This window comes from Protomyctophum bolini (assembly GCF_963924005.1).
Source record: "Protomyctophum bolini genome assembly, chromosome: 15".
In the NCBI taxonomy this organism is placed as follows: domain Eukaryota; kingdom Metazoa; phylum Chordata; class Actinopteri; order Myctophiformes; family Myctophidae; genus Protomyctophum; species Protomyctophum bolini.
The window spans coordinates 9,039,016-9,054,182 of NC_137876.1; the positions used below are offsets into that span (position 1 = coordinate 9,039,016).

General features: G+C 47.8%; 1 protein-coding gene across 4 annotated transcripts in view; it reads right to left on the reverse strand.

The window, feature by feature from the left end:
• The window catches only part of esrrb (estrogen-related receptor beta), a 69,455-nt gene that overhangs the window by 38,676 nt on the left and 15,612 nt on the right, over positions 1-15,167 (reverse strand). For all 4 annotated transcript variants that reach the window (XM_080783193.1, XM_080783194.1, XM_080783192.1 and 1 more), the window contains one exon: positions 5,540-5,952. In XM_080783193.1, the coding sequence (XP_080639319.1) occupies positions 5,540-5,939 (400 nt within the window). In that variant the 5' untranslated portion in view covers positions 5,940-5,952. The remainder of the gene's footprint in view (positions 1-5,539; positions 5,953-15,167) is intronic.

The window sequence follows — 15,167 nt, forward strand, 5'->3', positions numbered from 1 at the left end:
CGGACTGTTTCACAGAATGATCGTCCTCAGAATATAGGGACACTAGAGCTCATGAAGTTTAACGGCGTTAGCGCTCTGAAAATGCACGCCCGAGATAAACAAAGACACAAATATTCACGTTAAGTGCCGCTCACTGTCCACCTGCCCTTCCAAGCCCTCCGTGTGTCAGATCTTGTGTCAGGACTCCTGAGGGGCTTCGCATAGCTCAACACAACTCAGTGGGCGGGGGGGTGGGGTGGGGATTATCAGCTTTTTCCATCTCCGGCGTGTTCACCATATATTTCAAAGCCGTTAATGTGCGCAAGATATTAGTAACGAAGCATGCTCGCGGAATGCCATGAAACAGGCGGCGTTTCTCAAAAAAAATTGGATTCGTGCCCGCAAGGTGAGGTTAACACGACTATTTATTAATGTGCGCTCAGTCAAGCGTTTGAAGGGTAACCCCTGAACCAGAGCGCCATGCCGGGGTTTATCTGCCGTTACAGGGGTTATGGTATGGTTACGAATAACATCACGGAACGAGAGGAGAAGAAAAAGATTTCCCTCTTTCATCTCTTGATATGTATCCGTCTCAATTTATTTTATGGCTTTTCAGGACCCGTGCCAGGGCACAGAGGGGACAGTCAGGTCCTGTAAGTAAATTACAGTAAAATGGCAGGTATTTCTCATCAAAATCTAAACTGACTTTTACAGGCTTACTGTCAAGGTCTATTACTTCATATAAAAAAAAGAGGGCCACCGAGTTCAGTTGGTTTTCAAGCAATTTTACACTTGGGTTCAAAATGGGAAGAGAATATGGTTCAATAAGAGATTTATGTTTTTGATTGGTGGGGAACGTGTGGTCCAGGGATGTGGGCACGATTAGGGGGCTATGAGAACAGAAGTATTTGTGCGATGGATGGCGATCTAGGTTGACGTTAATTTGGGCCAGGTCTTGACTAATGTAACTATCTCTATGTAGGGGTTCAAGGGGCCTTTCGCTGGATGAATAGGTGACATGAGATGGATTTGCCATCCGCTTTTTGTTGAAAAGGTAGGGCCATCAGGTCCCCTCGACAAACCAAAGGAAGTAATGAAGATATACCTCGGTCATACAGAAAGAAACTGATATAGTACTGTTATATACAGTACTGTACAGAAAATCGAGTTTAAAATATATTCTGAACCACTTTAACCCTGGCCTTCCTATTTTCGCCATGTCAGTATACAGTATGTAACGTTTTTCAAAAATAGCTCATCTACAAGCTCAAAAATACAATTTTGAACATTTGTTTAGCTTAATTAGTTAAGGCGATTCTGGTTTGTCAGACAATGCAATGTACAGACAGGGGATTACGTGTGCCACACAATGTATGAGTCATAGCAGTTAGGTCTGTGTTTAAATGCCATGTACAATGAATTGGTGGTGCTACGGTACCAGCATTTACCAGTAAAATGTTATTACTATTCCAGTTGTTTTGGCAATTGACCAATACTACTGTACATATGCGATGAAATATAATTGGGAGTATAGCGTAATCGTAAGAAACCTTGTATCTCCATCTTTTTTCATACTGTAAATGTATGCTCTATTTCATATAGTTAATCATAATGACACGAAAGCAGCAGCAAACAAAGTTTTTGGACCGTTTTCACCTATAATGATACTTTATTGTAAAAAATGGAATAGAGATGCCAGGTTGAGAGTGGACTTTTATGAACATTGAACCAATTAAAAGTACCGACAAGAGTTTGTACCCAAATATTAACTACATTTCCTCCGTTGGAACGCAGGTTGTTTTTTCCATTTCCTGAAAAGCAACGGTTTTACGTTTCCGGCCAAATAGCGGCGATGGAAAAATGTTAAACAAGAAAATGTTGAGCAAGAATATTGAATTTACTTCCTAGAAGTTGTCCCAGTGTAAATAAGAGAGGGCTGTACATCCATCAATAAGCATATAGTGAGGGCGCACACTGCAGAATCTGGAAAGGGTCCGTTTGTGCACCCTCAGTGTTAAATTAACAATCGGAGCGGTGGCACGTCTCCTTATGCGCAGCTATACGTATGTGTGTCTGTCCGTATGTCAATCAAAGTCAAAGCCGTACGATTAGTCACACACGTTACCGCATAGTGACATTTGTTCTCCGCATTTGACCCATCTCTTGGAGCGGTGAGCCGCAGCGTGCACCGTGATCGGGAATCATTCGTTGATTTGACCCCCCAATCTAACCCATTGATGCTGAGTGCCAAGAAGGGAGGCAAATGTACAGTATGTCTGTGTACGGATTCTATTTACTTATGTATTTATTTGCGTTACATGACCCAGAGGTTTAACATTCTATTAAGAACTCAACAACTGTGCTTGACTCTAATGCCACCGCTCACTTCACGTTGGTTTGACTTTTACAGTGCATACAGTCCATATAGTCACCGTTAACGCAACATGCTGCTTGCCCTATATATCTCAAAACAATGTGATAAAGGGCTGTAAAAAGACAGCTCCTTTGTTTTGTTCTCATTAGGAGGAGGCCGTCTCACACTCCACCCTTGACTGCCTCGTTATTCCTCTAATTAATCAGTTCTCATCAACGGCACCCTCTCATTCGTTCAAGGGCTCCACACCGCCACGAGCCTGGCTGCTATTTACTGCCGCCGGTCTCCTCCTGCAGTCAGGCCGCGTGTGTTTCTTTTATCATTTCGGAAGGCTTTCACCTCCCCTCCTCCTACCCCCCCAAAAAAAAGTCCCAGCCCCATGTCCTCCTGTCTCCTCTGTCTGATTATTATGCCATTAAGCCTCTCTCCTCCACTCCTCTGAAAGAGCAGCCGGGTCCCTCTCCAATCTAAAAGAAGTCCTGTTTTTTTTTTTCCTCCTTTCCCTGAAATTACCCGGCGACGCGTGCCTGAGTTTCTAATTGGCGTGCCCGTCCCCGGAGACCGGCCCCCTCCCTTCCTCCTAATGAAAAGCCTCGGCCTTAATTACACTTTCCAAACGCTGATTGTTATTGACAAAACTCCTGTGGCTCGGACAAACGACGGCAGATTAGCTCCATTACAGGCAGGCCTCCAAGAGGAGAAAGAGAGGGATTTCAAATCGACAATGCAAAGTGAGGGGTGGAAAGAAAAGGGGGGGAAAAAGGGAAAAGCACTTTCAGTTTGTTTTTTTCTCTCTCTCTCTTTTCTGTTTTCTTTCATGTACCTCCCTCTTAATTGTTTGGGCCATTGCTCCACTTAAGACGTCTCCCCCCGCCAACCCCCCCCCCCCCGCCCCCTCTCTCTCCCTGCTTTCTGTTCCATTGTGTTGCCGTCAGTGTGTTTTTAAAACGAGAGGACAAAAGCCCCAGTTATGTTACTTGAGAGAAAATATTCATCTTTTGTCAATAGACACGATTGCTGATGGCAGCACGGGTAAACAGGAGGATTTGGCTTAATGCTTTTGTTTGCCTGCAAACAGTACATAGACTGTCTAAACCTGATAGGGCTGCGAGGTCCAAAATCAACACCTCGAATGGCGGCAGCCCCTGCACTGCACATAATGCACCATTTCAGGGTTATGCACACACTGAAATCCTCTGTGTTCATTTTGACTCTGGGAGTGTACAGATGCAGCCAAATGGACCCGGACAGGTCCATTTGGCTGCATCCTATACACTCCCATGAGTCTCTAGTTGCAATTAGACATACAAATCTCTTAAGTTACAAATGAACAATGAGGATCGTTGCTGCGCAGGAGTGTGCTTTTACCAAAATGTAGTGCTTGACATTGTTACATTTTGCCTGAGCTGACTGACACACATTGGGATAATGTTGCCGTTACAACCGGGAAAGCATCTGTGTCATTTTAGATCATTGCGTTGGCTATATTCAGAAATAGCAGATATACAAGCTCACAGCGTGTCCACTTTCTGCCGCGATGCGAGCGTGCGTGCATGTACATGTGCTATCTTTGACTATTTGAAAAAGGAAAATCTTAATGGATTCAAAAGAATGCAAAACGTATAGGCCTATGCATATTTTGTATTATTATTTTTATTTTAAATTGTCTACATTCATGTAGGCATCCTGACAGCTCTCTTCCAGTTCCATGCACTGCGTTTGCGTTGTCTTCCCGGTGCTAAACAGACGAGGCTCAGACCCCGGGCAGGGCAGCTCTGCATGCCGTACGTGTGCGACTGTGCGACTGTGCGTGTGCAGTGATGTTTTTTTTCTCCCCTGGCTCAATAATATCTCTGTCTCCCTGATTAATGTGGGACGGAGCACGGTGCGTCGCAGTGGGGGGGCCTTTCATTGCCTCTCTAATGGGGGAGCCGTGATGCATCACGCCATGCAGATACGGAAGCACACCCCGCTCCCCAGGCACACACACACACACACACACACACACACACATATACTGTATGTGCACGCACGCACGCATGCACGCAAGCACACACACACACACACACACACACACACACACACACACACACACACACACACACATACACATACACATACACATACACACACAACACTAGCCCCAATATTTCCTTAATTGTAAGCCTATGGTATTGGTAACTCTAAAAGATTTGAATCATAAAAATAGCCATCTCTCTTGTGAGGACCATGGGTTTATCAAATTAATTTGGTCCTCAAGAGTAGCAAAATACAAACACACACACGTACGCACGCACGCATGCACAGTTGCACACACACACACACACACACACACACACACACACACACACACACACACACACACACACACACACACACACACACTCATGTCACGCACACGCAGTACAAGACAGGAATAATAAAGCACACATTCAGAGCCCCCTAAGGCATGTGGGCAAACAGCCCTCACACACTCTACCAAATCTGACTCCTGATGATGATGTCACGCCCCCCCCCCCCCTCCCCAGTCTGACCCTGGCTGATGATATCATATTTTCATCAGCGAACGTGTCGAAATATGCCTATTGTACTGTATACAGTATAGTACAGAAGCTATGGAAAATATTTCCTACTTTATACCATGATTAATTGCGTGTGATTTATTTTGCGTAAGGTGCGCTACATGTGCACCGCGTGCTGTCTGATTGTCTACGCAGTACACAGTCCTCGGTGTTCATTTAATGTGAAAAACGGAACCCTTACGGGTCCATTTGATTCAGTTTTTGCACTCTCCGAGTGAAACGAACACAGTTTTACTGTGTATTGTGTGTGTCTGGTTCTCTATAGTATTTTGGAGAGGGAATTTGTGTTAGGGGGACAAGACCAAAATGGGTCTCCTTTTATAACATTCTTTGTCTCGGGAGGTACAAACAAAAGCCTGGTATACAGTACGAAGTGGCTCTTATAGCATCGTGAATCACTCGCACCAAGGAGGGTGACGGAGTGTGTTTTGCACGAGAGACGCTTCGCCTCGAGTGTTTTTGTGTCTGGCGGTGTGGTAACGGTAAGGGGGGGGGTGGTTTGGTGGCTGTGGGTGGATGGATTCCCGCGTACCGAGTGTGTTGACGGGTGTTTGCGGGAGGTAAGGGAGGGGAAGGGGGGGTGAGAGTGGAGGGGCGGAAATACCTTGTATTGTCCTCTTAAAAAAGGCTTTGCAGGCCTCACACGAAGCCACGCCATAGTGATACCCCGAGGCTATATCTCCACAGACCAGGCACAGCCTCTTGGGGATGGAGTTCAACATGTATTCGCACTTAATGGGCGAATCCTCCATGATGCTGCCCGAGCAGTCGTCGTAGCGCTTGCGGCACGCGGCCACGCCGAGTCCTCCGCCGGGAGTGAACATGGGCGGCGAGTCCAGGCCGTTGGAGTGGCTGTTCATGGCGCTCACATAGCCGCCGCTGGCGTCCGAGTTGCCGCTGGGGCTGTGGTGGCTGACCGTGTCGATGACCGAGGAGGGGCTGGACGGCTCCGTCTTGATGTACGACCCGCAGCTGGAGGGCAGGTGCCGGTCATCAGCGGCCATTCTATTCAGCAGCCTGGTGGTTTACAGGGAGAGAGAGAGAGAGGGGATGATTAGCATTAGCAACCGATTTAAAACCTGAGGCTGATTCTGGCTGAAGTGAAAATTGCCGATGTACAAAGCTCACTGCACATCGTGATGCAACACGCTGTGAGCTTGGAAATCGGCTATTTTCACAATTTTAGCTAGAGATGCATGGTGATGAGATTCAATTTATTGTCAATGTACAGTACAAGTACAGCATCGTGTTGAAGTTATGACGCTCTTCAAGAGACAGAGACACGCAGCAGACTGGCTATACTCTGCGAGTACAAAGCCATTGACGGTCACGTTATTATTGCATCATCGACATCTGTGAAAACATTCCGGATTATTTTGAGATACCGATGTGGCATTCTTTATGGCCAACAATACACTACTGATTATATCGTGCATCTCTAAGTTTAGTTTTTAAGTCTTGAAACGAGCTTGTTGTGGCTAAACAAAACTACGTTGGAATGCAGGTCATGTTTTCACATAACAATATCTGTCAATTCCTTGACATATTTTTTTATCAAGGAATCTTTTTTTTATCTTATTTCTAACTAAACTAACTAAAAGAAGGCATTTTCTTTTCTTTTTGGAAAATGCATGGTTCTGTTCAGTTATTTCTATGAGTGGGTAAAAACAACTAAAACCTCATAACCTGTCGTCACACCACAGTAGTCCTTCCTCACAGTTAAGGTCCTTGCAGACTCGATGTGTTTTTAGGAAAACCGCGGGGGAAAAATCGGAAAGACGCAGCAGGGACCTTTACACTCTGGCCTCACATCGGACACATCCTCATACTATCATGTGTTTCCTTCACTTGTCTCCTCTCCTCCTCCCCTCACACCGTACCGGATGTCTCCTAGACCTGCATGTGTCCTAACCCTCTCTCTGAACCACTGAACCAACCAGAAGGATCCTTAGCACCTCATTAGCCACACCGCGCAGCACGCACACACGCACGCGCGCGCACACACACACACACACACACACACACACACACACACACACACACACACACACACACACACACACACGTGGGTGCACGTGCGCTCACACACACAGACAGACGCGTGCAAACGCACTCGCGCTCACACACACACACACACACACACACACACACACACACACACACACGATATATATATATATATATATAGAGAGAGAGAGAGAGAGATACCTGTAGGTAGGTAGTTAGGTAGGTAGGTAGTTAGATATCTATAGACGAATCTACGGAGGGGTGCCCTGGTTGCAGCCATAGCTAAGGTGTCACATTAAGCTTGACACCTCAGCAGCATTGACCTACAGGCCAAGGCTCTGTGGATACGTCTATAGGTTAGGTAGAGAGACAGACAGACGTTGAGAGGAGAGAGAGAGCTAGAGAGAGAGAGAGGGAGCATATACTGCACAGTGTACACACACACACACTCGCAAATCATTTCAATACAGAAGCATCTCCATATAAGAATGGATAGTGGACCTTGGCTTGTCTCCTTGAGTCAGCAGTCAGGCACAAGGAAACATGACGGCGGGATATTGACTTTTTCACCGTCTGCCTAATAACTGTATTTCGGAGCACATATAATCTGATGTTGTGCCGTGTGCAAAGTAAAGTGGTGCAGCTTTTGGGGACAGAAAATGCACTCCTTCAACCCCCGCCCCCCCCCCCCCCCCCCAGCCCCTACCTCTTTGCAAATACAAATGTATTTCTGCCGCGCTCCATCACCTCTAACTTGAAAATGCATCGGAGAAGAGCTCCTTTCTGCCTCCCAACCCGCGGCCCCATTTCTGCTCAGCAAACAGAGTGAATTGAAGAGGTGGAGTGATGGAAGAGATGGATAACTCAATGTATTGGGGACGCTGTGTAGACACAGTGACTTGTCAGGGTCAAGGCGAGGTCACACACACACACACACGTACGCACACACACACACACGCTGCTGATTTAGGTACCGCTCTGGGGGTGAAAGGTCACCGGCACCGCCTACATTAACAAAATTGAGCCTTGCATGGCTTATGCAAATTCAGACACGGGGGCTCCTATGTGAGTGGCAGCTAGACAGGCCAAGTTCTGCCTTAGCATATTAGTGCCATTAGCATATTGCCAACTAATGGTAATGTTTACATACTTGACATGTCAGTTTACCGTCAGCACGGGGAGACATGCAGGGACGTGTTCCCGCTAGCAGCTTCTCCGTCTCGGCCAGTGGACAGATGTCTGTCTTAGAGTGCCAGAGAGGAGACGAGAGAGAGAGCGAGAGGCCTCCTCCGTATCCCCTATCGGCCCAGGCCGGACCGCCGGTCCCTCCCTCCGAACTGATTTAATTGTAAGGGTGGGTGACGGTGGGGTTCAGGCCCAGGGGTCAGCGGGGTCAGCCTTATTTCTTCACCCGGGCTTCCTGGGGCCGCGGAGATGGGGGTCAGCGTGTCAAATTAAATCTCATTCCCGGGTTTCCCCCCTCCCCACCGTCATGTATATTCATTGGAGCTCCAGGTGCCCAACACCTCTGGAAATTCACAAAAAGGTTAACTGCTAAAATAAATAATAAAAAATGCCCCCTGTTAAAACCGGTGACCTTGTGGAATAAGCCCTTTGGCTGAGCACTTCTGGAATTCTCCTTTCGATATAAAGCCTACACAATATAAAACCTATATATAAAAACTTATACAAGTACCATTTTGCTGCAGACCATGGCACTCAATTTTCTGTATTTCTCCCAGTTACTATGAAGACGTTTAAACAAGCACGCTGAAAGAAATATTTGCCGTAAACGAGCCGTTTTTGTGTGGATTTTTTTAGATAAAGAATTGTCCAATTGCGCTGTCTCCTCCTCCCTTGTGCTAAATGTCCTCGTGAAGCCAAACGTGGTGTCACGTCATGCCTCTCAGAAATAGAACTTTCCCCTCTTGATAATGAATGCAGATTGCATCCACATAAATGAATGCACGGCTCTGCGTTCGTCTGCTTTATGTTCTCTGTTTCAGATGGATATGTGCACCTGTACGATAGGGCACCTGCACTCGGCTTATTAAAGGCTATATATTAAAACGCAGGGGCGCGAGATGGCTCCATTTAGCTTTTATTTCACAAATTCAGAGTAAGCTTAACCCCAGTTCAAAGGTCGTCTCAAGGGTGACACTTAGCATAATTGCATAAGTGTCTTAACTGTTTCCCCTCCAGCTCTCTCTGGTCATTTATAATAAATGTGCGGGCTAGAATCCCCTTAACTCATTCTGCTATGACACGTTATACTACTGCTCTGCTTATGTTTTTAACAAGCTTGCATATATTGATTAATGATACTGAAGGAATACTAACCACTTGAACCCGGCGTATTAATCAAATAGTCTAGAAATATTTCTATAAATATTCGTATTCTCAAATGGGACGGGTCCAAATTGAATCTATAAATACAATTGTGTGGGGAAAATGAATTATGAACATTAAATAGTTTGACAGCGGCAGTAGTACCGATAAATAATTCAATATGTGGAGCAGGTGCTAATTAGCGCGTGTGCTACACAGACAGACCGAACAAGAGAAGGAAAAAGGTCTGCTGAACTGACAGAGACTTGATGCTATAAAATCTATAGTTCTCCCTTCCTCGAGGTAAGAGCTTTTCAAATTCTGCTGCCTGGCTGCCCAAAGGAGCAGTGCTCGTCAAAGATACAGTATCTCCCCCTCTTCCCTTTCTCTCTCCGTGTTCCTCCTCCTTCTGTTCCCTTTGTACCGATCAAAATTCATGCTGAGTGGTGGGTTATGGGCCCGCAAAAGCACACTGCGCATTTTGGTTTTAATCTGATTCCGCCTGGCCCTGCTAACGGCGTTCCCAGATCCCTAATATCATTCTACCGCTGCCGCCGTGACCAGGATTAGCTGGCCCAATGATCTGGGAGGCCGGTTCACATTCTCTGCTTCTCTATTTCCGAGCAGGGGGGAACCGAGGAGCGCTCGTAACGCATGTCTCAGCACTTCCCTCTCCTCCTCCTCCTCCTCCTCCTCCTCCTCCTCCTCCTCCTCCTCCTGCAAGCGGAATTCGGAAACACTGCCCGCCGCTGCGTGTCCCTCGGACGCGGAAACCAGAGGATCTAATTGAGCCAATTTGTAGGGCGTTTCTGCCCAGAGCTTCTGCTCACTTCAGTGGGATACTAATGTCTCCCACTGTTCTGAATGGTATAACAATCCTCCGTATATCGCCGTACCACGGCCCCCGTTTCCTTGGTTCTCCCCCCCCAGACAGCACCACCACGCAGACCCACTGCATGGGTAGAAGCTCTCCCCCCCAGACAGCACCACCACGCAGACCCACTGCATGGGTAGGAGCTCTCCCCCAGACAGCACCACCACACAGACCCACTGCATGGGTAGGAGCTCTCCCCCAGACAGCACCACCACACAGACCCACTGCATGGGTAGAAGCTCTCCCCCAGACAGCACCACCACGCAGACCCACTGCATGGGTAGAAGCTCTCCCCCAGACAGCACCACCACGCAGACCCACTGCATGAGTAGAAACTCTCCCCCAGACAGACCTCCTGCATGGGTAGAAACTCTCCCCCAGACAGACCTCCTGCATGGGTAGAAGCTCTCCCCCAGACAGACCCACTGCATGGGTAGAAGCTCTCCCCCAGACAGACCCACTGCATGGGTAGAAGCTCTCCCCCAGACAGACCCACTGCATGGGTAGAAGCTCTCCCCCAGACAGACCTACTGCATGGGTAGAAGCTCTCCCCCAGACAGACCTACTGCATGGGTAGAAGCTCTCCCCCAAAAGCAAGAGCAAATTCCAGGTGTTTTCACTGGCGACGCCGCCCGATGCCTAAAACACGTGGTTCTATAACATTCGCTAAACCTCATCCCAAAAGTGTCAGCCCCCGTGCTACATGATCAGACTGGGTGAGTGGAGGGGGAAAACGGTGGGTGGATGGGGGTAGAGGGGGAGGGGAGGGGAGGGGGCTGACATCCACAGCAGGGTGACGGTGATATCAGATGCCCCGCTAGGGGCAGATCTGTCTGGAGGGGCCCCAGGCGATGTGGCCTGATAAGCCACTGGCCCCAGAGTCAGCGCTGGGGTAGGACGAACTCAATTAGCTCCTGACAGACCTTTCCTGAGCCCGACTCAGCCTCCACCGCCACAGCCGGAGCCCACTGGCAGCTGCCACGCTGACCCCTCCTCCAGGGGCTACTGCCACCTCTTATACCGATCCGACACACATGTATGCAGTCACACACTCTCATTTGGGGGAGAGAGAAAAGAGGAGGAAAAACTATACATGCCAGCAACCCCTCAGCCACAGAAATACATTCGGTATACCACCAAGCGTATGTATGTGTGTGTGTGTGTGCGCGTGTGTGTGTGTGTGTGCGCGTGTGTGTGTGTGCGTGTTCTCACATGGGAACATGTAAATGGAAATGGTATGGTGGGGGTGGGTGTAGTGGGGGGGGGGGGGGCTCTTGTGGAGAGAGTAAATGGAGACTCCAAAACACAGTGAGCTGAAATATGGAGGACGCCTCTCTGTATAACTGGTTCCAGGTTAATGACTACCTAGGGAATACGGGGGCAAACGACCCTTGGGGCAATATGTATATGCTGTGTGTGTGTGTGTGTGTGTGTGTGTGTGTGTGTGTGTGTGTGTGTTGCACGTTCATGCATGTGTGAAGGTGTGTGTGTGTGTGTGTGTGTGTGTGCGCGCGCATTAGTGCGATTTGAGGATGTGCATGAGTCGTTGCGTTTGTGTTCAAGGCGGAATATGACCGCTGGAAGCAGGTACAATACGAGACGACGCGAGTGGCTGGCTGTAGTTTGGTTGGAGGCTGGCCCGGCTCTCCATAGGGACCCGTTGTAATCTATGTCTGGGAGAAGCCCCTAATTTTGGAGAGTTTTCTCATTCATTAGTCGTCCTCCGTCTGAGAGGATGAGGGAGGGGGGGGGGGGGGGTGGGAACCGAAGGGGAGGGGAGGGGGAGGGGGAGGGGGAGGGAGGGGGGCGCGTGGGGAGGGGTCTTTATTAACAGACGTGCCAGACGCTCAGGAGAGGCTGACAGAGATTTATGATGTGCAGATCTACGGAAGCAAACAAAAGCCAAGGAAGAGAGGAGACAGACAAACAGGAGAAAAGACGACGAGAGACCAGAGAGAGAGAGAGAAGGATGCAGAGAAGAGAATTGTGCGCGTGCGTGCGTGCGCGTGCGTGTGTGTGCGCATGTAATGTGTGTGAGTTAGAGAGAGACGTAGTGTGCTGTAGTGAGAGTTGTTTATCGTGCTAATGCCCGAGAGAGCTACACTCTGTTCCGCACCGGGTGTCTCGCGCCCCTGAAAATAGCCGATCTACAAGCTCATAGCGCGTCGCGGCAAAGACCCGCCGCGTGCTTGTAGATCCGCTGTTTCCGGTACTAGACACCGGGCACGCAGCTAAGTATAAATCAGCCGTTTATATGGAGAGTGAGGGCCTGAGATCAATAGTCCGTAGGCCAGGAGCTGGTGCCGGGTTACCACTGTAGAGGGAAGGGGGAGGGGGGAGGGGGTATGGTCCATGCTGCTCAGCGGCCCGGGCAATTAAGTTTTTCAGTCTCCAGCAGAGGGATTATATTTAGCCGCTGCTCCACCAGCGATGTCACTGTAGTCTTTATAAAGCCATGAGCTCACTCCACTACGACAACATGAGCCCCCCGCGCCGCGCTCCAGCGGCACCACAAGATAGTGCTGGGCCAAGAGACGCAGATCACATCTATCGATCCTCCCACCCTCCTCCTCCCTCCCTCCCCTTCCTTCCTGTTTCCAGGAGAGATGCTTCGTCGCTGCTGGCAGGAAAGACAGCGGCTATATAGGCCTCTCGTGATACAGCAGGCGCTTTGCTGTTTGTCTGACGTAAACTGTCTGAGCCGCGCCGGGGCAGATCCTGTTCGTAAACGGGGGGGCAGTGGGGAGGGAGGGTCGTTGGGTTGGGGTGTGGGGGGGGGGGGGTGGGTGTGAGGGAAAAAACAACGGCTGACAGGACAGGGTTATCCTTGTCCGGTGATGCTAGCGCTTTTTGAGAGCGCTGCTGCTTCTCAAAGTGTGGTTCAGGGACCCTCCCTCCCAGGTGTCCTTGAGGGGGTTCCAGGGGGATCCCCTGTAGCAAATTGAGGAGCAGTTGAAGCACTTAAGCCCTATACTTTGTTTTTGAGCGGTGCTAACCGCTCCAACATGTGACTTGTCTATTAGTCGGTAGCAGCACAGATACTGTGGTTATACCGTCGTGTGAGATCATGAGGGTCATCATCATCAAACTGTATCATCGTGACAAAAGGCACTGCTCACTTCACATGGCTTTGGCGTTTTGACTATTTTCCACTCACTTCACATGGCAGTGATTTTTTTGACTGTTTTCAAATCTTATATACAGTACGTGTGTGTGTGTGGGGGGGGGGGGGGGGGGGCATGGAAAAATCGTTTCAAATGGGGGTGCACGGCCACTTACTGTATACTGTATACATATCAATTTCAACGTGAACATTTTGGAGAAGCACGGTTTTAAAGAACGGTTTGGCCACTGTGGCAAGTGAAGGGTTAACCGTGGTCTCCTGTGTACAGTATACAATACCCAGCAGGGGAGCTCCCTGCAGAATTGCCCAGCTCATCATACTGTACAGGTACAGTACAGTACAGTGTGCATATTGTAGCCTACTATATATAGTCTCTGTCGGGTGGAAACCTCATATGTCCAAAACTGTTCATCAGCATTCTAAAATGGACAGATCTACAAGCTCAAGGTGTGTACACTGACTACCTGTGTGTAACCTCTTATCTTCATATTCTAACTTTTTGTGTTTCTTTTTCATAAATCACTGCCCTGCTTGATCATATACTGCAGCGTCACACAATTGCATCAAAAGTAGCGTCTTGAGCTTGCAGATCTGCTACTTTTTATGCTTTTATGAATTTTAAATCCTGAAAAGTAACAGCTTTGGACATAATGAGGTTTCCACCCGACAGAGACGATAGTGTAAAAAAGAAGCTCCGTTGTTTATTCTGGTCTACTGTCAATTGATCTAATTCTGTTTCAGAGAGAAAAAAAGGTAATTTTCTTTACGTCAATTACGTGACATAATGTAGTCGTAATATCAATTTAACAATAATTCACAATAGAAACAGTACCCGTTGAATTAACGTGAAATAAAATATTATTATAAGTGACCACAAATCCAGTGTCCATGGAGTAGTAGTAGTTGTTAAATACCTACTGAACTGTCCCACCTCATAAACAAATTATATGAGCTGTTCATTTTGAGATTACATTTTATTTGATGGCTACATTACAGCGAAAAAAAGCACACAATACGTGCCCTGTCTTTACATAGCACTACATAAAAAACAAGGCCAGATTACATGATGGCATACCGTCACTATCGCCGGGCAGAAACCTACAAATGCTGCCTGAATCAGTAATTCTCACACTTTCAAGATTTTTCTATTGTCTATTTTCGAATAGCCAATGCTAAAATGATCCAGATGCGTTCCCGGTTTTAATGGGTTAACTATGTATAAAAACACTTTGTCATCCCTAGTCTGGGCATGACATTGAAAATTGTAAAAGATCTTTCAACAAATGTCAGAAGTGAGTTGAAACGCCCGAAAACATATCTTTGCTACTTTTGTGCATATTACAATACTAGAATTTCGCCCGGCTTCGCCGGGCTCATCCCAGTGTCGTTGCAGCGCAATATGGGAAGAAGGAATTTTCAGGAGTTGACAGAGTCCACTTCATGTTTCAGCTGTGTTTTTAAACTCAGTAGTGTGCCCTGCACACAGCGCACACTCGCAATTGCAGCTGGAGGGCGACGCGACACACACACACACACACACACACACACACACACACACATAGAGAGCGATGTGTGGATAAATCAGAGATTTGGGAAATGTGTTCTGAATGGGCCAGAATATATGTGTGTAGGCTGCAACAATGATTTCATAAAGTGTAGTTTAGTTTTGAACAGGCAACTAATGTAGTGATACACACACACACACACACAGAGCGATGTGTGGATAAATGACTGAGATTTGGGAAATGCGCACGCAAGCACATAATGCACGGCGTTACAGGATTATATAGGTCACGTGACACACACGGCTTCCACATTTCGCTTCATACTGGGTGAAAGTGTCCTTCCAAAAATTATATTTTCGCTCGAAATTCTTATTCACAATGACATTGAGTTGAG